Genomic DNA, 22,255 nt, shown 5'->3' with positions numbered 1-22,255 from the left:
ATATCTGAACAGCTACAAATAATTCAAAATGATATTACATCAAACTAAATAATATTGGCAGTAATGTGAGATAGGACTTAAATCTGGTCTCAGGATTTCCACTCACATATGTGAAAAAGGAAAGCATTACAATGGTATTTGATGATCCCCTACTGGTAGAAGTGTAATCTCAGTCATCTCAAAGCACATTAAACTAATATCACTGGAATGAAAGAGACCATATGTCCGGTCTTTGGAATGGAGTTTAATTACCCATTCAGTTATGACAGGGAAGGGAGAAACAAGAGTCAAGAAGCAAAGGGCAAAGAAGAAGCAACAAGGAAAACTGCAGGCTCTTTCTAGTTTATGTGACATGGTAGGAAAGACATAATTGGGAACTGGAAGTGGAATAGAGAATGGCTATTAGCCAATATGGTCAGGAATGCAACTTCATGCTAGTGTCCCTAAACCTCTGACTGCCGGAAGCTGGGACTCAACAACTCGGATGGATCACTCAAAATTGCCTTGTTCTGATAATTTCCTCTGAAGCACCTGACACCGGCCACTGCTGGAAGACAGGATACTGGGCTAGATGAACCATTGGTCTGACCCAGTATGGCCATACTTACGTTCTTAATCCACCTGGGGGATATAGACTATCATGGAATTATCTTTCCATTGAGAATACCAAGTCAAATTTATTCTATTACAGTCTAAGTGCTTCCTTAATGAGCTCTTAAAGAAGAACGACCTTTCTTCTATAAATTGGTTGGGGGAGGAGATAAAGGATGTAGAAACCACAATGATTCTCTAATTTTTAACAAATGTGTACTTCTTAAATGCTTCCCTCAGTTCCCCATCATGATAAAAGGTAATGTTGGATGAGATGTTGTTTCTGATTTGCAGATTCAAAATATCAAGAGGAAAGAGAGACTGTTTGTAATTCAATGAACAGAAAACAAGTTACCATTAGCTAAAGTTGGGCTAGGGGTATGACATTTTAGGCTTAAATGCAGATCATAATGATTTGTCTGCAAAACTAATTTATGCCCTTTAAAAACATGTTAAGTGCACTGGCTAACAAAAGTTACCTCTTCACAATGAAACAATTATCTGCTGGCTATTCCCAGTTTTAATCTAACTACAGTAACTACTACCTTGCCAAAGGGGGGAAAAAAATCAAATCAAATCAATGGTTTGGTATCAGTGGGATAGTATCTCTTTATGCCTTAAGAGAGATAATCATAAGTCTCAGACCTAGATTTATAGAAATGGCTTTGTACCATATGGATGTCTTTGTGCATTTTATACATAGCACAATGAATCACATTCAACTGAAGCTTCAGTTTATCTGTACATTTGTTTATTGTATTTTGAGAGAGAATAGTTTCAAACATGAAACAATATAAAAAGTGTCCTTACCACAGTGCTGTGATTAGTTTTACGTATTATTGAACGAACACTGTAAGATAATCAAATACCAAAACTGAAGTCCCTCAGCTTCAAAACTCTGTACATTAAAATAAGATGGGACGCATATGCATTTCCAGTTGTTTTGCAGCTCTTTTTAATGAGTGAAGAAATTTTGATGGCTATGTCACACATTTTTACAGATTATTCTCTGATCACATGCCCTAAAATATATCAGCTTAATAAGAATGTTTAAGATGTCAAGGAACAGATCACCTTTGCAAAATACCAACTGAACTGCAAACTTTTACAGTTACTGCAGTAACAATCTGAAATGTATTAGGAATAGTCATAGTTCCACACTCTGACAGCAACTATGTTTGATATGTAACACACATTTCAGTAGCCATTTTCTAAAAGTTACTGCAATAACATTTCCTAACTCCTACCTCCACAAGCATGTGTTCTATTCCTATACTGCCACCTACACAGGAAATCTCAGCTGTATCCTCTACACACGTAGTTCTCAACTGAGATAGCTTGTGAGTGTGGCATGAGGGGAGTGTCACAATCACCATACCCTTCTTATATTGCTAACTGGATCAACAGTGCCAGTAACGAACATGTTGAGAGCCACTACTGTACACTATGAAGCCTCCCTCACCACTTACAGATATGTCAAACACCCATTGTTTCCTCACAGTCCTACATATGACCCTCCAATTTCCTATTAAAAAGCATTTACAACTAAGAAACCCAATAACCAGTTCCATTTATTCCTTCCATGTGCCTCCAGCCTTCTCATCTTTATTCTTCCTTTCCTCACCCGTGTCTGTATATCGCCCATTTAAATTTTAAGTTCTTTTGAGACAAAAACCTGTCCCATTCTCTGTCAGCACAGCACCTATTTTGGGCACTATATAAATAGTTAATAAAATATTAACATAGTTAGTAAGCAAGAACATAATTAAAGATATCCTCTGAACTCGTGTATGCAAGAGACCATATTACACATTGTATAAGGAACAAGATTGTCCTAAATTTTATGATTCTATCCAGACACCAGTCACTACAGGAGATTAACAAGCAAGAGAAGCCAGAATATGCAAAGATGACAGAACTTGAAATACAGAATAAAGAAATTAAAATTATTATATTACTATAACAATCTTTGGACTTTTGTAACACTAAAGATCTCAAAGTGCTTAGCTTTACAAACACTAAAGATGAATGAATTGTATCTATTGTATCCATTTTTATCTATATATCACAAAGAATGCCCCATTTCAAAAGTAGCCTCTAATTTAGGGAAGAAATTTTAGCAACTACAGTCTGATTTTGAGAAGAAAATCCACACCACCAGTTGAAGTCAATGGGCACAATGGGCATTCAGCGCCTTTGGGAGGGTGGGGGGGAATGTATCAGACTAGGGATGACATCCTGACCTCACTGAAGTCAATGATAAAACTCTCACTGACTTCAATGGGAGCAGGATTTCACGCCAGATGTCGAAACCTGGTCACCTAAAAATATGGTGAGAAGTTTTGGGGCTCACCCAGGCCAGGAAGGGGTTCAGCCTCAGTCTGCCTTGTAATCCTGCATTTCTTGTGGCTTTGCAGCTTTGGTCCAGAGCTCTGACCCGAACAGCCTGCCTGCAGCCCACAATCCTCACCCTGATGTTGCCTAACCTGGTTACTCCTTGCAGGCTGACCTAAGTATGCTTGCAGTCCCAAATTTGCCCCAAAGTCATCCTGCTGCAGGGATCAGTCCCTCTCACTGGGCCCTGACAGGGAAAATGTTTGGTTTGCTGGCTTTATGGAGACAGTAAAAACATTCCAACTTGGTAGCTTTCTAGAAGCACAATCTTAAATGAACTTACACAGCAATGAGGACTTATAATGTAAGCAAAACAAGTGGATTAAAAGAATTATAGAATAAGTGATACCATGTGAAAGGAATAAAGGTAGAGTTGGTTACAAGCAAAAAAAGTGAACACATGCATCTAAAAGTCTAAAACCTAATTTAGCATGATACAGTCTTGGTTCAAGATGGTTCTCTCACCCTCAATCGCTATTCCAGCCTTTGATGGCCAGAACCCATCACAGAGATCATATTGCTTGGTTCCTTTGTTTCCTAAGGTGAAGGATAAAGATGGAGTCTCTTTCTGTTCCTTATATCCCCAAAAGGATATCTTTGTCTTACAAGTCAGGAAGGCCTCCTGGAGTTTCAGGTGTTTTATCTCTCTTGGGTGCAGGAGCCATGTCAATTCTCTGTCTCTCAAACTGAGGATCAGGATAACCTCCGCTGATTTAGCCCAATGGTGTTCTTTACTGCTAAAATGTAAATTAAGGTAAATTCCTTTGTCTAGGACAGACCTGTTTATCACCTTTACCTAGGCTAGGCTGTCTGGTCTGAAATATATGTCCTAGTAACATCATAAAGAGGGAATTCATAACTACATATACACTAACACATGCATTTTACAATGATATTAGTAACCACCAAGTTATTAGCTTTAATGAGATACCTCACAAGGCATATTTTGTACAAATATTATTGTAGCAATATGTAAGGTGTGAATGCAGGGCTGCCTAGCATCACATATAGCTCAGAGCACCAAAGACCACTTTTGAAAACTATCCCTAGATATCCCTAGAGAGGGACGTCCCCAAAATCACAGAGGATTGTCTAGAAATACAACACAGATCTCCCAACTCCCAGTTCTGTAACAGTCACAAAATAATATTCCTTCCTTTAAAATTAAAAAAAATAAGACATGATAGCCTGAAGAACCTTTCATCTTAAATCCATTTCTCAAAAAGACACCACACACATCCATTTCTCCATATGCAGTGGTGCCTCCCCCTTTCACTAAATTTATCTGAGATTTGCCCATGGAACCAGTGATTTCCTTAGCCAGCATTATTTTATTTTCCTTTTCAGTACCAATGTAAGATTGTTCACATGAATGAAAACATAATCTAGAACAGTACACAAACAACCAATTTAAAGAAAACCATTTTCAAAGGAAGCCTCTAGAGGTGCATACACAACAAAAAGTCCAGAATGCATGCAAGTCATAGAAGCTCTGAATAAGCCCCCGTTCTGGATAGCATATATGGCAAGATTTAATGCCATTTCTATAGATCACTGGCTTCAATTCAAGAGGACAGGTATAAAGTAAATAAAATAAATGCTCCAAATAAAGAAAAAACCAGATAAATTAGTTTAATAGTAGAATGCCATTGGAACATTACAGAAACATCCAAAATTACAAAAATACTTGGAAAACACAGAAACAAGGAATCAACTGTTGGAACAAGAAGAAAGTTTGCCACTAAATCCAAGGATGGTATTTGAGGAAACACCACTGAGTAGGATTCTACTTCTCAGAGACAGAAGTGTATACATATTTTCTCGTGTGCAACATACATATTGTAAGAAAATTGAAATCAAAACTGATCTTGATGATAAATGTATTTCAGAAGCTTTTCAGTTTGCCTCTAATTAAGAACTGTTTTACAAACTAAAATTTAAAAAAAAAAAAAAAATTGAATCCTTGGTTAGATATAAAGTTAACTATTGCTTTCATAATTTTCTTTTGGCCATGGTTCTACAATGAGCTGTGGGTGGGTGGACCTATGACTGTGTAGAGCCTTGAAGTCAATGGTGCTCCACACGGGCATAGGGGGACACATTTATATGGAGCTCCTAGCATGACTGGAGTTCATGACTGGAGTTTATGTCTGTAAAACTGAAGTTCTACTAGATATAGCAGGAATCTGGTGTTAATTTTAGTAAATTAATACTTTTGCTTCCCCACACCTTGCCTCCAAAAGGACCTCAAGGTCAAGCTTTGAAGTTAATGAATAGTTTCAAAAAAGATGTGTGGTTATGCTATGTTGCCAAAAATATACAGTTGTTCTTAAAACCAACACTGAGATACACAGGAATTACATTGGGCTGGATTGATATATTGTCAGTAGGACACACGGGTTTCATTTTTGGAAAGCACAAACCACAGGGAGAATTACAAGTCTTGAACTTGAGGTTAGAGATTTCATTGGCCCTGGGCTACCAAGAGACCAATCAAAACTAATATGCAAGTTCAGCATGCAATATTTTGAGTTTCTCTTTCTGTACTACTGCCCCAGAATGAAATTAAGTGGCTTGTTCCACTTCATTTACTTGGGTGTAAAAGTGGGATGGTACTGTGTGTCATTCTATTCTATTCTATTCTATAATTTGTAATGCACTGAGGGAATGACCCTGCACACATTTATGCACATGCTTAACTTCACACACTGCAAGTACTCCTATTATTTCAACAGGATCACTCACAGTACTGAAAGATAAGCACATACATATTGTGTATGCAGGATCCAGGCCTGAAAGATGTGTATCTCTCAGACATAAAACATGAAGATTTTAGACAACCAAGATTTTTAATAGCTCAGTCATGCTTTCCATTTTTAACCCACACATTCTCTTCTTAGGAAGTACCTCCAGATCCTAAGATTATACCAAAATGAACATTTAAGTTATAGGTGCGCACACACAGACCACTCAACAGTTTCCTTCCTCCTTCATCAAAATCTTGGTGGAAAACCCACTAATACAATATTTTAAAAAGGTAAAATAAAAACAAGCTAACATTTTAGAATATGAAAACAGTTACAACTATATAATGCTGTAATGTAAAGGGAAAGAGTTAGCTACAAGGTAATGTTTTCCCCCACTGAATCTAGCTAGTGTGAATTACTCCTTGGAAAAAATGACCTGCATTGCTGTGAAGAGAGTAAGCTTTTTAAAAAAAAGTCAAGCTTGTTTTCTAAAGAGCTTCCAGACATCTAACTGGAACAGTACACAAAAACCAACCAATTAAAAGGTGGATGAATACTACACCCCTTAAGTTATACAGTTTAATATTATAAGTCAGCAGTTTTAGATCTGGAAATGTTTTAAATTAATAAATATACATAAGTGTTCAGCAGAAAGGGAATGTGAGTAGTCAATAAGCAAAGTCTTCACCTATTTTCTTGAGGATACCATTTAAAAACAAGGTAGCTCAACATTACTAGAAATCAAGCATAAAATATCCCACTTTAAGGCTTAACCTAGCCCTACAATCTCAGCTGTGGAGACCTTCCTTCATTGTATGTTTCCTATCAGGAAGAAGATTAATCAATATAACATGTTTATAGAGAATGTTGACTGTTGTAATAATTGGGCCTACAAATTTACCCTAGTTGTTAGCTCAGCTGTAAAAAAATGTATAAAGTGACACAATACCCTATAACAATAAATGGTGATAGGAAAAGGTGAAAAAAGGAGACAGATGAATTAGTCTAAACGAAAAGACCTGCTGATATAACTGAAGGACTGTACTGATATCATGTCTGGCAAACAAGAGAAGTGTGCAGACCAGAAATCAGTGAACCAAAACTGGTGGTTGGAAATTTGGCCTAATAGGTGGACAAAATAAGGAGGCGATGGGCTATTCCAACCATCATTCCCCTTTGGGGCTCCCCCCCCAGCAAAAAAAAAAAAAAAACTCTGGGGAGAAAACATGGACAGACAGATGTGAACACTGAGTGACTGAGACAAGAAAAGGTAGAGGACCAAGCTTCACCACCATGGCTGCCACCCTACCCCAAAATCCAACGCAGACCAGGCCAAAGAGAAGGACCCACATGACACCTCCACCAACTCCAGCTAAATCTCAGCTGCTACCTGGGATGTAAGACCGTCTCTCCTCCTCCCTCTCCCACACCCCCATGTGGACCTTTTTTGTCCCCAGTTTATTTCTTCTTCTTCCTCTCACCTTCTTTTTCTTTCCCTTTCTGTCTAATAAGGGTCTGAGTTTAGCCAGCCAACCCAATATAATTTGCAACAGTGCTATAAACCTATGACCAAAGACACAGTTAAAAGCAATGTCCTACAGAGCCCAGCACTGTATCAGCCTCTCCAAGTTATCAGCCTCTCCAAGACCTGGCTAAGACCATGTTCTGTGCCTGTATTTTTCCACCAGTGAAGTTGTAAGTGAGTCGACACCACAGACAGAAGCTATATTTTCTATCTTTGCGGTTCGTTTCTTTCCCCTCATGTGTGCTTTTTCCCTTCTCTTCTAAAAACTCTCACCAGCAAAGGGAAAGGAAACAAGGAATGTTGTTAAAATAAAAACCTTACTTAAAACTTTACATTTCAAATACTTTAACTGTTTTTTCTTCTTTTCTGCACCCTAAATATTCTTATAACCCTTTATTAAATGGTGTATTTGCCATGGTACTGAGCAGGCTGAGGTCTCGGTATACCATATCTCAAACCTCATTTAAAACTGTTTAACGTTGGACAGTGACAGGTTCATGTTATATTTGATTCTTTGGACCCATATGCTCCAGCTAAATAATACTACACAACTTTGAGGTTTAAGGCTAAATTATTCCACAGAAACTCTGTCTAATACAGATTTTCTTGTTTGTTTGTTTCTATCTACAATAGGAACTGAATTTATGCTAAAGCCTGATGTACTCTGAATTGGTTGTCAGTTTTCTTGAGGACAACAAAGATACTATCTTTCCAGTAGAGTAACCTTTTTAAAATTTGCTCCTATACAAACCCCAAGTGCCAACCAGAGCTTCCCTGTACTTGGATGGCAGATTGGGCCCTGCGTCAGAAGGTCCTTCACCTCTAAAAGATTGTATCAGTTCTGGGTTGACATTGAGTGCAGGGCAGAGAACCAAGGCCACTTAAGTCAAGAACATGCTCCTAGTATTTACAAGTCTTATTCTTGTTGATTCTTTGTAACTGCCCCAGACAGAAGAGGAAAGGCATTTAGAAGATTTTTCAGTCCAAGCTGAGATAGGGCATCAAGGTCTGAGATGGTGCTCTCCAGTGGTCAATATCTACAGAAAACTGGCCATTTGTAGGTCTGGCAGGTGGTGAAGACATCCATCAATAGGCACGTGAATCTTTATCAGAAGTGGAAGACAGAACAATGTAGGCCTCATTCAATCATATCCATCTCTTGCTTCTCGAGCCAATCTGCTATTGATTTGAGTTGACCTTTGATAGAGGCTACATACACTTCTACCTGGGAGAAAAATGTTAAATAGTCACCTTAGGAGGTTGCTATCAGAGTGGACTTCAATGCTGCCATTCTTAATTTTGCCCTCCTGACTGATTTCTTCAGGAATTTTAGGTCCAGGATGCCCTATTTCTATGAATGTTTAGGTACTTGGGGGGGAACCCCCAAAACACGGAATGGATCCTTGCAGGGGTTCTCAAACTGGGGGTCGTGACCCCTCAGGGGTCTCGAGATTATTATGGGGGGGGGGGTTGTGAGCTGTCAGCCTTTGTACATTCTGGTAAGGATGGCATGGCGTGGGGGGGTGTCATCACTTTTGTGGGGGGATTGTCACAGCCTGAAATATTTTCAAAGGGGGTCCCAGCAAACATAGTTTGAGAGCCCCTGCTTCAGTGCTACTTTGACTTGGATACCAGTTCTATGGACCTAACTAGGATCGATGGAATATTGTTTTGAACATTTTGGGGTGTTTAGAAGGATTGAGACATGCAGGAAAAAAATGGTTTTAGGAGTTCTCTAGAGCTCAGTGGCATAATTGAAAATTATTTCTATTATCCATTGATCCAAGAAGAATAGGAGCAACTGACCCCAGAAGTCCCACCTTCTCAAGTACCTGGGAAAGGTAAAGACTCAAGCAGATTTGTGAGGGGGCATGGTTTATCTTGCAAAGTCATTTCTTGGCCTTACATCCCTATGCTCTAATGACCCTATATTTTTTCTTCTGAAAAACCTGGTGTCTTAACAAAAGGAGGGCTTTCTTATGCTTGTCTATCTTTTATTACTGCTTCACAAAGAGATTCACTAACAGGTATGCCCTACTGCATATTTTCAGGAAACAATTAAACTCTTGGGTTGAATCACAGAGAAATGTTGCCTTGTGACATTGTTAATTGCCCTAGCTCTAGTTTCTAGCCAGGGATATTTTGTGTATATTTGAGATATTTCACTTTTCTGGAGGGATCCTCCAATATGAAGTCAGACCATGCCAGGATAGTCCATTCAAAAACTGTTACCAGCAGTGAAGCACAGAGGGTCACAGGATTCATTCAGGATCACATGATCTTCAGGAGACCCATGGAATTATCTCTGGTGAGTTCAGGCTCAAATAGTACCAGTAGAAACACTCAGGAATCTTATTTTCATGATATGTGGCTAGAGCATATAGGAAAGTAACACTTTGGTTATGGTCAAACCTTCTTCAAACAAACATTTTCATGCCCACTGGGATCAGCAATATATTTTAATAGTTTGCTCTAGTAGTCTAATAAACCTAATCTGGTTCCAGAAGTCTAGTAGTTCAGGAATAAACATATTCCGTCTATTTTGCAGATGATTTAGTGGAGTATTATAACAATCTTTTATTCCAAAAGAGACTAAGAGTAATTGAGATACCCCCTACTTTTTAATCATCCTCATAGATCCCCATGGTTACAAAGAAATTCTGACTGATTAAACACAGAAGACAACTAGAACATACACTCCAAATCAAGATCAATTATATCACAGAATTTTTAACATTCCGATACTGTGTTTAAAAACAAAAAACAAAACAAAAAAACTTTCTCCGGGCATAACAGCAGTGACTTGCCCAGAAGACCTGTTCAAAACATTGGTTGGTTAGGGCTAATTTGCTTTCTGCAACAAAATCATGAAGGGTTTTCCCATCTACTTTGCTGAAAAGGCTGACTGGATCAGACTTTTGTTGAGAGCCATGAGTTCACTATCAGATCAGGAGGCTGGAATCTATAAAGTTCTCTGGTGGAATTTCATTCACGGAGCTTTTCAGTGTCTTTGTGGAATAGCAGTTAGATATCTGTGAACTGGACCCTTACTATTCATGGCATGAGAAGTTCATTATTGACAGTGTTTGTGAGTACTTCCTTTCCAACTCACGATGCCAGCCATTCTTAAATATATAGTAGCATGGCCACTTACTGTTACCGTGACCAGTTATTGTTTATAACCTACTAACCTTAAGATGGTTGCTGAAAGACTGAAGTTAAAAACAGCTGTAGTCACATATCACCTCCCATCAGTATGGTTTCAAATAAGGGCATCACACAGAAAAACTATGAACTCTTTCTAGTGACTGTGTCCTTCTTGGTTGTTAGACAAGCAGTCTTAAGTAGAACTGACCATCAACTTGCTTGTGGACTTTTGTGATAGTGGATGGGAAGGCCAGTCGATAAGTCAATCCTTCCTAAGAGAAATCCTAAACTTTTCATGATCTTGAAGTAGAAAAGCATATGTTGGTTTCTGCAGGCCTCCATGCTTTCCCTGCTGATGTTCAGGTATGTAATTTCAACTGCTAGGAAAGACTATTAAATATTTTGGCCTTCAACATCACTAAGACATAAATGACACTCAGATTGTTATCTCCCCTTTGTCAGACTTATATGGCAGTTTCTACACTTTCCAAGAACTAATAAAGGTGAGAAAGCCAATGGAGAGAAACTGGCTCACACTCAGTCCTGATAAGACTGAAGTGAAACAATAGAGGGAAGCATCTGGAGCAGTGAGCCAGACTGGCAAGTGTACTTTCCCAAAGCTCTTTTCTAACATATTTCTAATCTCAAGGTCATACTGGATCCACTGCTATTCTAACATGTAATGCCTTTTATTTATGGCTGGCCAAAAGGCTAAGATCATTGTATCTGACAAGGACCTCTAAATAGTGAGCCATGGCTTTATAACCTGAATGCTGAATTAAAGGAGGTTAGCTTTGAAAGAGTACCCTCATGCTGCAGCTAGTGCAAACCTGACTGGTGAAAGCTACAATATGCACACAATATCAATATTCAGTACTCTGCAGCAGCTTCCTATTTAACTCTGAGGGCAATTCAATACATTGATTACAATCTACAAAGCTTAGAATGGTCTGGAGGCCAGTTATCTCAGAGATCAACTCACTGTCTCTTGATGCAGAAGTTACTTGTCCTTCTTCCCTAGGATCAATCTCACCCTTCACTCTTTGGGTTAAATGTCAAAGCTGGGAGCAAAGAATTTGCAGTGAGGACTCTCTGGAATTTGCTCCATCCACAGTATATACATTTAACTTGCAAACTCAGCAGACTAACAGCTTTCTCAACTTTGTATGGAAGTCACATACCCTTTTAAACTGCACCACAATCCGTGGTTTTTGGGTTAAGGAACTTGTAAGCTGCACTGAAGCTGGAAGACCAATATATATATATATATATATATATATATATATATATATATATATATATATATATATATATATATATATATATATATATACTTGAACTCAGAGCCTATTAGATGCAGACCTTGGTGCGCTTTACAAACTCCATTACAACAAGAGCTCCAGTTCAAGCTTCAATGTGTTTCACATTGGTTTTTCTAAACAGTCTTAGAGACAAAACTTTTTTTTTGTAATTATTGTCACGCTGGCTAGATGGGGGGAGGGGGAATTAATTATATTGTTTAACATCAATATCAAAATCATAATAATTAATGTGAGATATGCCATGTCAGGTACTGTTAGAAAGGCTATAATGTGCTAAGTAAGATGATGATGTTTATGTTCATGTGTTATATGTGTAAACGGAAGTTATGGACATGTTTAATATATCTGTATTTCAAATTGTGCTGTGTCTGGGCGACACTCCAGACAGGATGGCTGCAGCAATAGCCTGCTTAATGGATCATTAAGAAATTCACAGGTACAATGGGCCAGGGTGAGAAGCCAGGGATATACCTGATGAGTCACCAGGACTTACTCATGTGACTCTGGACTCCATTTTATTCCTGTAAATTTCCACAAGCAGCATAGCAAAGCCCAAAGGACATAAAAGACAGCCGTTCCACATCCATTTTGTCTTTAGTCTCCAGCCTACCTCTGGATCAACTCATCTACAACTGAACTGAAGCTGTGAAACAAAGGACTGAGACCCATCCAGGTACTGAATGTACACCAGAGGGATTATAGAAGCCTGCAAACTCCACAATTCTACTAGAAACCTGATATATATGAACTTTCAAATCATTTGTATGTATCTGATTGCTTTAATCCTTTAACATTTCTCTTATTGTTTGTTCCTTTCTTTTTATAATAAACCTTTAGTTTTAGTTACTAAAGGATTGGCTGGCAGCATGATATTTTGGGTAAGATCTAAACTTATATTGATCTGGTACTGTGGCTGACCCTTTGGGGTCAGGAGAAACCTTTTTGGTAAAGAGCATAGAGTTTAAATAACTGGTCTCTTTACTGGACCTAGTGGCCGATTGGGAGACAGAGACTGAAATGCAGTAAAGGGGCTGTGTATATTTTTATTTTGGCTTCTTGACAACCAGTATGGGGAATGAGAAGCACTGTTTGTGGCTGGTTGGGAAGTCTGATTTCAGTGGCACCCACCGGTGCTGGGAGAATCTGCTCTCCTTTTACAGCCTGCCCTGACGTTGGCATTCTCAGGTGGCTACCCTAGGCACGGACAGATCATAATTATTACTAGAGAAACCAAGTGCTAGAAAACTATGATATTCTAAATTAATCTCTGTATTATTTAAATGTAATGTTATTTCCATACCCGCAATTGAGTGAAAATATTCCAAACGTCTTCAATTCTGCAACGATATAACCACATAACTTCTACTCAATTTATCAGAAAACTTTACACCAAGATATCTCACATCTGCTGCACTGGGAACAAAGCCTCATACCATACCTGTCCATAACACTGAAGTGCATCCGCTAGACATCTTGTATGTATGTGCCACCCACACCACCAAAATCTCTACTCTTATCCGTTGTATCATTCTTGTGTGGTTTCTTCACCTAAACCAACCTTTCAGTTATTTTACTGTATTAACTTTATTTTAAAAAGTCTCCCATGAGATTAGTACATTGTGGAATCTCCTACAAAGACTCAGCCCTGATCTACACTTACCGGGAGATTTGGCGGCAGTTAACAGGAGTTACGCAAGCTACTCAGAGTAGCTTGTGTAACTCCCGTCAACTGCTGTGATTCCCTTTTGAGCGCCGTCTTCACTGCTATGCCACTTGAGGGGGTAGTTTACTAGAGTTGGCTTCCTGATCAATTGAGTGCATCTACACTGACCGCTCAATCGATCCAGAAAGATCGATCTGACGGCGGCGACTTTGCCACCATCAGTATAGACATACCCTGAGATTGTTTATACTGGCTCCTGCCATTCAGCAGTAGAGAATCTGCAGGACAATTCTGAGAATTATCAGTCATAAACTCTTCAGAATTTCTGCGTAATGCAGAATCAAATAAAGTAATTTGTAGTCTGTTAGTTCAATGTCACTACAGTATGAATTAATTTGGCTCAAAATCTTGAACTTAAAAAAAAAAAATCAGTCTGATTCCTCTTGATTGTAAAAAGGATTTTTTTCATCTGTACCATATAGTCCTGTCTTCAATGTAGAGTTACTTTTTAAAATTCTTCCAGAACAAAGTTCACTCTCTTTAATGTGGCTATGGTTCTGAGAGAGAACACGAACTCTTGAGATGTCTTCAAAAGATTAGCAAAGACCTTTGTTGCTTTACAGACATCAAGGGGATAAGTCTCTTGTACATTGTGTTACAACGTATTTCAATTCTTTCCACTAGTTAGGCCTATCCTACTTTAAAGTACATAAGGAATACAATATCAGCAGATTTCAACCATTTGGTATGGAGAGTAGATTTTCTAAACTAAAAGCAAGTTCTTGTTTTCTTCCAAACTTCTAATCTCATGAGTAGTCTGTTGAATTGAATAGAATTTACCACATAAGTAATTGTTTGTGGATTTAAACCCAAAAGTTGCCCTTCCAAAATCCCAGTCAAACTTCACTATTCCAGTCCCAAGATTTTGTGGGTCTTACTTTTTGTGAAGCTCTCCCCTTTGAAATACTAAAAGAATAAAGCTACTTTTATATCTCTTAAATTGTTTGACAGTAAAAACATCTCTGCATCCTGGCACTTTGAACTTTTTAAGAAGCGTCCTCTCATTATGTTAGATGAAAATGCATCTCTAGAGCAGATACTCGCCAAAAGAAAGCCATTTCATAAAGGCCTTTCTAGGGAAGGCAGTTTAAAGTATGAACATAATTCAATAAATCAAAATGTTAATATTTCTGAGTCTCTAAAACTAACATAAAAAGAAATCAAGCTCTCACTGCATTATGCTTATGTTAGGAAAGAAACTGAGCTAAATATGTTAATTCATTTTGTCAAATTCATTTGACCAACACATATTGACTGCTCAATTAGAACCATGTTAAATCCTGAATAATCACTGTAAATATGGTTCATAAAAATAAGAAATATATAATCTCAGACAGTTGTCTGAAACATCAAGTTTCTGTATTTATTAATCAACTGTGATATTATCTGAACCCTGCAACATTGTCTCAAAATTTTAAGAACCAAAATAACTCATTTACAGTTATTTATTGTTAGAGAAATATCTTTTCCATTTGTATGAGCCTTGTTACATAATACCTGTACTTGCAGTAAAACAGTAGCCAGAGGCTAAAATAATAATTGGTTTCTTACAATTTAAAGAATGAATGAAATCTTGAATTTTAAATATTTCTTAAGTATCATCAGAGCAATATAGGCCCATGACTTATCTGCTTGCATATCAGGTATTACTGCTTGGTATCGAGTTAAGGCTATCAACTCAGGTAGCCAGTTAAATTTCAGTTATGGTTTGTAGAACAAGGTTATGTTTTTTCCTAAGTCTGAAAGAACCAGAAATGGATTCTGAAGGAGATGGAATAGGACTGAAAGGAAGCATGAATTCCTAGCATTATTTTTATATTCAAAGTAATATCAATCTCATTCATGTTTCATACATGTTTTACATGACTATATTTCCCACCTACATCTTCTGTTCTTGTGCTATATGTTTGTTTAACCTATATTTGCATAGAATATGAGCCAAAGTCTACTCTTTATCCCTGCACAACCTCATTAAAGTCCATGACATTGCACAGATGTAACAGAGCTGAATCTGGGACTGTATGTTTGTCCCATAGACACCATTCCAACAAGGATAGTACTGACTGCTTGGTTTTGGTAAAGCATAACTGCCCCCACAGAATGTTTCAGAAGTCCATTTGGAGAGGACACGTTCCTCCTATATAGCACAACATAGTTGTTCTTAAGAATCACCACTTTTGTTTGTGCTGCATCATGCATTTAATACATAAAGCACATCCATTGGACCCCAAATGTACATTTTTACATATTGCACATGTAAATATTATGGTTTTGATTGTCTAAAGAAGAAACTGAAAACGCTTTTTATACCACAAAAGAAACAATGTGAACGCCCCCAAAATAGAAGTGGGTGGGGAGAGAGAGGACTTTTCTCCAAGCTAAGGAATTATCTGATGGAGAAAGCACTATTTTAACTAGGGAAAGCAACATGAATGGAAAAGTGCAAGGTAGTTATTGCTCCGTATTTGCTGTGAATTTAAGACAAAATTTTGGAACCTCTTATTTCATTACTGACTACTTCAAATTCTGTTGCTTCAAGATTATATATGTATTTATGTATGTGGAATCCACACACACACACTCTAATCATCCTTTGTAGTTCCTTTGTGTAAACATATGGCAGCAGGTAGTAGAAATATGGCTCTCTGTGCAGAAGAATCTATTCCCTGGATAACTTAAAAAAATATTTTTCATTCCTTCCATGAAAAGGAGGTCAATCATCCAGTTTGCTTCTGTTTCACATGTAAAAGAAATGTATGTATTTCAAATATACACATTTTATGTACACTTCCACACTCTCACCATCAAATTCCTCTTTGGTACTGCAGGAGCCACTCAGAACACGGACTTGAAACTATTCACAGAATTATGATCCAGAACACTTTAATGCCGTATACAGTTCTATTTGCCATTATTCCCATTAGTTGCATTAAGTGGGTCAGATACTAGCAATCTGAGCATTGAAAAGGCAGAATATCTGCTCTTAACTGATTACTTGTTCCATTTGCTTGTGTATCTCTCAGAATGATAACCATGGGGAGGGATAAGGAAAGTTAAGGAATTTGGTTAGGATCAGACTTTTACAGAAAGCTAAATAGAAGAACCCTACAGACTGCTTTACACATCCAATCCAAATACAAACTGAAATATTTCAGCCTCCTGAAGATAAAGAATTTGCAAAGCCACATCAGAATAAAGCTCTACCATATTTGAATCTGTAAACACAATTCAACACCACACACACAATCATTTTGAGTAAACAAAATATAAAATGACATGTTTAATTCATATACATGAAAGCCTACAGAACTGAATCATCTAAGGACATAAAAATATAAAAAATTTTAAAAGGATTTTAAAAAATAAACTGCTTTGCAGTAATCAGAAAGAGTGATTACATACAGAAAATGCTAAAATATAACATTGGCAGTAATCACGAAAACTTTTTTTTTTTTTTTAAATATAAACAGAAAGGCAGGCTGTTGTCATCAGGTATTACCAGCTCCTACTGGCATCATAAAGATACATCTTTTAGCCTTGTTACAATATGCAACAATACTCTGGCTACACATGCAACAGTTGCAAAATTCCAAAAGGCGAAACCTTTTCCTGTTATTCTAGAGAACAGGGGTGAAATGATTGCTTGTTCCTGCAAACTCCCTCTTTCAAAAACACCAACGAAATTGTTTTATAAGTTGAAAATTCAATAAATAAATAACGATGCAGTTATACCACACATTTTTGTAATTTTTAAATGTCTGCCCCCAAAAGATACATTAGAAATATTACTGAGAATAATAAGCACGGTATTCCTCATGGCCCTGGTTTTTAGAAGCATTACAATAGATTAATTTATACATTCTGACAGGGAGAGGATTCTATGCAGTATTGGGTAACATACATGCTCTTTCTCCTAGAATCCCGGTTATTGCTTAACCTTTACCTGACTGCAGGCTACCATCACACATATACAAACTAACAGTGCACATCCATTTCCCCCCACTACCTCCCAGCTCCTAAACGGAAAACACTATTTTCTGTATTACAACAAAAAATGTGAGTGGAAAAACAATACACATAGTATTGTAAGGCTGAATAGCCCAAATAAATGCAATTAGACATAAAAATATGACGATTATTCATTGACGGAAACAGCGTTGACATGCAAGGAGAAAAAAACAACAACAGATATTCGAAAAGAAAAACCACATGGTCAAGCAATAAATCAAGATTATGTTCGCCTGTCTAGTTCCCTTGGGAATGGCTCACGTCTGCAGGAGTGAAGCAAGCAGGCAGGAAACAACATCAAAGAAAGGGAAGAAGAAGACGCCACCTACCTGTCCCAAAGGCCTTGGCCACCAGCCACGCTAGATTACAGGCGATTTTAGCCCTGGCGAAATCATAATGGTCAAAAGGTTTGATGGCAGGAACAATGAAAGTCTTTCTCATTTCCTTGATGTCTGCAGCATCCCCCATCTTTTTACAGCACCTTCTATTATTTTATTTACATGATTCTTCTTCCCACGGCATTCCACACACACACACACACCCCCACACAAAAAAACCCAACAATGTATAAAAAACAGAAGCAGCAGCCGATGCTGGTGAGGATGAAGTCAGCTGTCCATGTGGGGGTGATGCCCCCTCTGCACAGGAATGTGGCAGAGCCTCTTCTTTCTCCTTCCCTCGCTCTTTGTCTCAGTCCGTACAGACAAGGCCCCCTCCCCCCAAATGACAAGTTTATGACCCCCCCCCCGCCTTTGCTGGGGAAATGGCCCCCAGCGAGGGCTTATCCCTCGGGGTGCCCCCCAACCCAGCAGCCGCGCCTCCCCTCCGCAGGCGAGGACGGAGCCCCAGCGGGAGCGAGCAGTGATTTTTCCCGCAGCGCCAGGAAGCGGGACCTGGCCCTTCCCGGCCGCTGCGCTGACACACAAGAGATGTCAAAATTCTCCAGCGCAGGCTCCGGGCGCGGCGCAGCGCAGCCCGCGCGCCTCCGCCGCCCCCTCCTCAGCAGACAGAGACCCCCGAGGGGCGGGGGCGGCGCCTGCTGCCCCTGCGAGCGCCCCGGCCGGCTCCCTTTGGGGCTGGCCCTAATTAACGCGTCTTCTTCTTCTCGCGTTCCTGTCCTGTCCCGCCCAGCCGCTGCGGCTCTCCCCGGCCGGCCCGGCGGCTGCCGCACTGGAAGGATGGGAGCGCGAGCAGCTCCGCTCAGGGCGCATGCGCCCTCCTCGCTCCTCTCCGCTCCTCAGTGGGAGTGAGGCGGTTCTGGCTGGGGCGGAGCCGCTGGCGAGGAGGGCGGGGATTGGGAACGGCGTCACGTGGTGGCCGGGCCGGCCGGACTAACAATGGGGCATTCTTGACGCCGCGCCGAGGCCGGGCAGTTCCCATCGCAGGCGCAGCCAGGCTGGGCGTCGGGACAAGAGAGGGGCCCCGCCCCGCCCTGACTCCAGCCACTGCCAGAGGGGCGCGGGCGCTTCTCGCCGCGGAGGGAAGGAGGATGCGCGGCGCGGCGCTCTATGTATGTACGTACTGACAGGCGCCCCCCCCCCCCCCCGTGCTGCTGCCTGCTACACTCCGGAGAGGGGCAGCCGCCGCCGGCCGCACCCCCACGGGCATGGCCTAATGACGTAGGCCTCACGCCTGCAACCCCAGGGGCATCCACGTACCCTCGCACTGCTTAGGCCGGTACCAAGCAATGTACGGAGGGCCCTTCCCTAAGGGACACTAGGCAATCCGAGCTCTTGTCTACACCTGGATGGTAATGTTTCTATGGGGGTTCCTTGTGGGGGGGTGGTTTCCAAAAATCCTTGGCTAAAATCATTCCTCTCTGGTTCATTGTAGTAGTGCTCACCCAGGTCAGGTCTAGCCTACACAAGGGGTTGAGGGGGATTCTTACTGCCCTTTGCACGTCTGCATGGGGATGTAGTACAAGTAACAATCTAGCCCACAGGTATTTTGCAAATTGTGCTCTCATTTAAATGGATGTAAAAATGGATTGTTACTCCATTTACATCATTTCATTTACTTCTGAGACATTATCCCAGATTTACAGTGGTTTACAGATTACAGTGAGCAAAATTTGCCCTGCTGTTTTTACATTTAAATAAAAGACAAGTCAGGCAGCAAGTAAAACTTAGTGCAGCAAGAGGGAATAACCCAGAGTTCACTTGTCCCTTTCTAGTATGTTTCACACTGTTTACCTCTCTCTGCCTCTCTTTCTGCTCTCCCATCTTCCTGGTTCTGTTGGTTTTGTTTTTCATCCTTGAATGTCCCTGTGGGGTTCTGCCATTGTCACTAAACTTTCTGCAATTTCTTGCCTCTCTTCAGCATCCTAAATCCAGCTGCTGTTTCCAACTGGCACAGAATTTTCTGATTCCAACAGTCCATCTCTACTCCTGTTGAAGAGATGTAATCTATTATAATAAGATTCCAGGAATGTCACTCTGAAGCCTAAAATGTCCGTTGAGTCAGTGTGAAGTGATGGAAACAGCTGCAAGTATGGCTGAGAGCTCTTTCTGTTCGGAATATCACCAGATTGAATTATTATGGAGTTTTGTGGTCTGTTACCATCCACTTCTTAAGTTCTCAACCATTTTTTTGTTATAAATTACACCTTTGTTATGTACAACTGCAGTAAGGCATGTATCTATGCTATGCCAAGAGTCCTAGACAATTGTGATATCAGAGGCAACTCAGCCAGTCATCACCCTTACTCAACAGCTAATTTGCATGCAATAATTTCATTCTGCCACATGCACAAATCATCACAAATCTCCAAGCACAACCTCTGCAGAAACAAATCAAAGCAGCCACCCACACAACACAGCCAGCATATACAATAACCCCAAACACACACAGCTTCTCACCACAGTGCACACACCTCTTTCGCCACCCTCATAAATTCTAATAACTTTCCCAGTCCACACAACCCACAAACAAGTATAGCTACCCATACAACACAAGCTGTACGCAGAATAACACTAAACGTTACTTGGAAGCCCAGAATGACTGCTGAGTCAGTGTGAAGCAATAGAAATAGGTACAAGCATTGTTGAGAGCTCTTTTTGTTTAGAATATCACCAGCTTCAGTCATCACTGGGATTCATGGACTGCTACTGTCCAACTTTTAGGTTCACTTCCCAGCCATGTTTGGCTTTTTTACACTTTACAAATTTCATCTGTAAAATGGCATAGGCTTTTACCTTCTAACATATTATATAGCACTTTTTGTCCGATGACTTAAAAGCACTTTGCAAAGGTGACAAAATATTAGTATCACCATTTTAGAGATGAGAACATTTAGGCAGAGAGAGCATAAGGCTAAATGCTTTCAGAAGTGTCCACTAATTTGAAGTTCCCCAGTTTTTAGTACCCAACTTTAGACACAGGTGGATTGATTTTCAAAGTGTTGAGTACCTGTAACTCCACTGACTTCAGCTAGAGTTGTGAGTGTAAAGCAGGGCTCCACAAATTTGTTTTGGAGCTAGGAGCCAGCCCAAAAATTAAGGAGCCAGACAACATGGACTCAGCGGTGGGGCAGCCTGGCCGGAGTGCAGCAGCTGCTCTCCCCTCCCGGCCCCGCCCCTTCCTCCGCCCCCTCCCACAACGTGGGCCCAGCGGCGGGGTGCCCTGGCTGGAGCGCAGCAGCTGCAGTGCTTCCCCCTCCCCGCCATGCCACACGGGCACCCTGGCCGGAGCGTGGCAGCCGCTCCTCCCGGAGAAATACTAGCTGCCAGACTTAAATTCCTAGGCACCATGGTGACCTGGCACCTGGGATTTGTGGAGCCTTGGTGTAAAGCACCTCTTAAAAATCTTGAGTTGAACACTTGTGAGCTAAGGCATACAAAATTAGTGGAAACAATGAAAGTCCTGTAGCACTTTAAAGACTAACAAATTTAATTTCTGCAGGCATAAGCTTTCGTGGGTTGCAACCCACTTTGTCAGAGGCAGGTCTGAAAATTGGACCTAAATGATTTGCCAGTTGCAGAGTGGGAATAGAAACTGGATTTTGTCTCCTAATGTCTGGCTCTAACCATGAGACCACACTGTATATTGGGGTACACATGTAGTACTATTCTTTTTCTTTACTGAGAGGAAAACTTATTTCCGATGACCTGTTCATATTCTATTCCTAATGAAAGTGTCTCCTGCTCTGTTTCTGGTTATACCACATCTTGCTATGTTAGATGTATCAGACTGTATGTTTCATTTGGACGTCTGACTCAGTGAAGTGTTGGGATAGTGTAATAGCAGCAGCAAGTAGTAATGTATTCTTCTTTTGCTAGGGGTCCATGAGTAGGGGTTGGAGAAGGAAAAAAAAAAGTGGTGATATTCTCCCAAACATCAAGTTCCACCCTCTTCAGAAGGCAACATGAGATTCCACTCAGTACATTTTCATAACATGATACTCTTTTCTTGTGTTTTGATGAGCAGTGAAACAGTTAATGATGACATTTAATTTAGCATTAGACTTCAGAAGTAACAACCTCTTGATATTAGTAGGGCAGTGGGCAGCTCATAACTCTGAGTTGTTTTCAGACTCTCATCACTGCATTACACTCTGTTCACATTTTGCAAGTTATCTTCTCAACCATAAGGATTTAATTTGTTTTTAATCATAGCTTAGATTCTGGAGCACAAGATGGCAGCCTACAGAATATAGTATATATTCATCAAATCACTATGAAGTGACCCTGGCCACAAGCTTTTGAAGTGGAAGGCAAAGAGACTTGTAGATAAAGTATGAAATGTATTGATGCTACACATAACTGAATTGCTAATAGTAATAAAATTGCAAGAAGAAGGA

General features: G+C 40.0%; 2 protein-coding genes across 6 annotated transcripts in view; one reads left to right on the top strand and one right to left on the bottom strand.

The window, feature by feature from the left end:
• CAMSAP2 (calmodulin regulated spectrin associated protein family member 2) overlaps window positions 1–18,159 on the bottom strand; it is a 168,860-nt gene extending 150,701 nt beyond the window's left edge. For all 4 annotated transcript variants that reach the window (XM_067538308.1, XM_067538309.1, XM_067538310.1 and 1 more), the window contains exon 1: window positions 17,787–18,159. In XM_067538308.1, coding sequence (XP_067394409.1) covers window positions 17,787–17,925 — 139 coding nt within the window. In that variant the 5' untranslated portion in view covers window positions 17,926–18,159. The remainder of the gene's footprint in view (window positions 1–17,786) is intronic.
• Window positions 18,160–18,944: 785 nt separating this feature from the next.
• Window positions 18,945–22,255, top strand: part of DDX59 (DEAD-box helicase 59) — a 51,261-nt gene continuing 47,950 nt past the window's right edge. Inside the window, exon 1 of one of the 2 annotated variants that reach the window (XM_067538306.1) lies at window positions 18,945–18,971. The gene's annotated coding sequence lies outside the window, so the exon portion shown is untranslated. The remainder of the gene's footprint in view (window positions 18,972–22,255) is intronic. The other variant, XM_067538307.1, reaches the window with a different exon arrangement.

Source organism: Emydura macquarii, unplaced genomic scaffold, assembly GCF_026122565.2.
Source record: "Emydura macquarii macquarii isolate MOO-44397 ecotype Brisbane River unplaced genomic scaffold, CSIRO-AGI_Emac_v2 contig_480, whole genome shotgun sequence".
Lineage (NCBI taxonomy): Eukaryota > Metazoa > Chordata > Testudines > Chelidae > Emydura > Emydura macquarii.
Note: the sequence above shows the minus strand (reverse complement) of the source record. Positions and strands in the feature narration are given on the sequence as shown.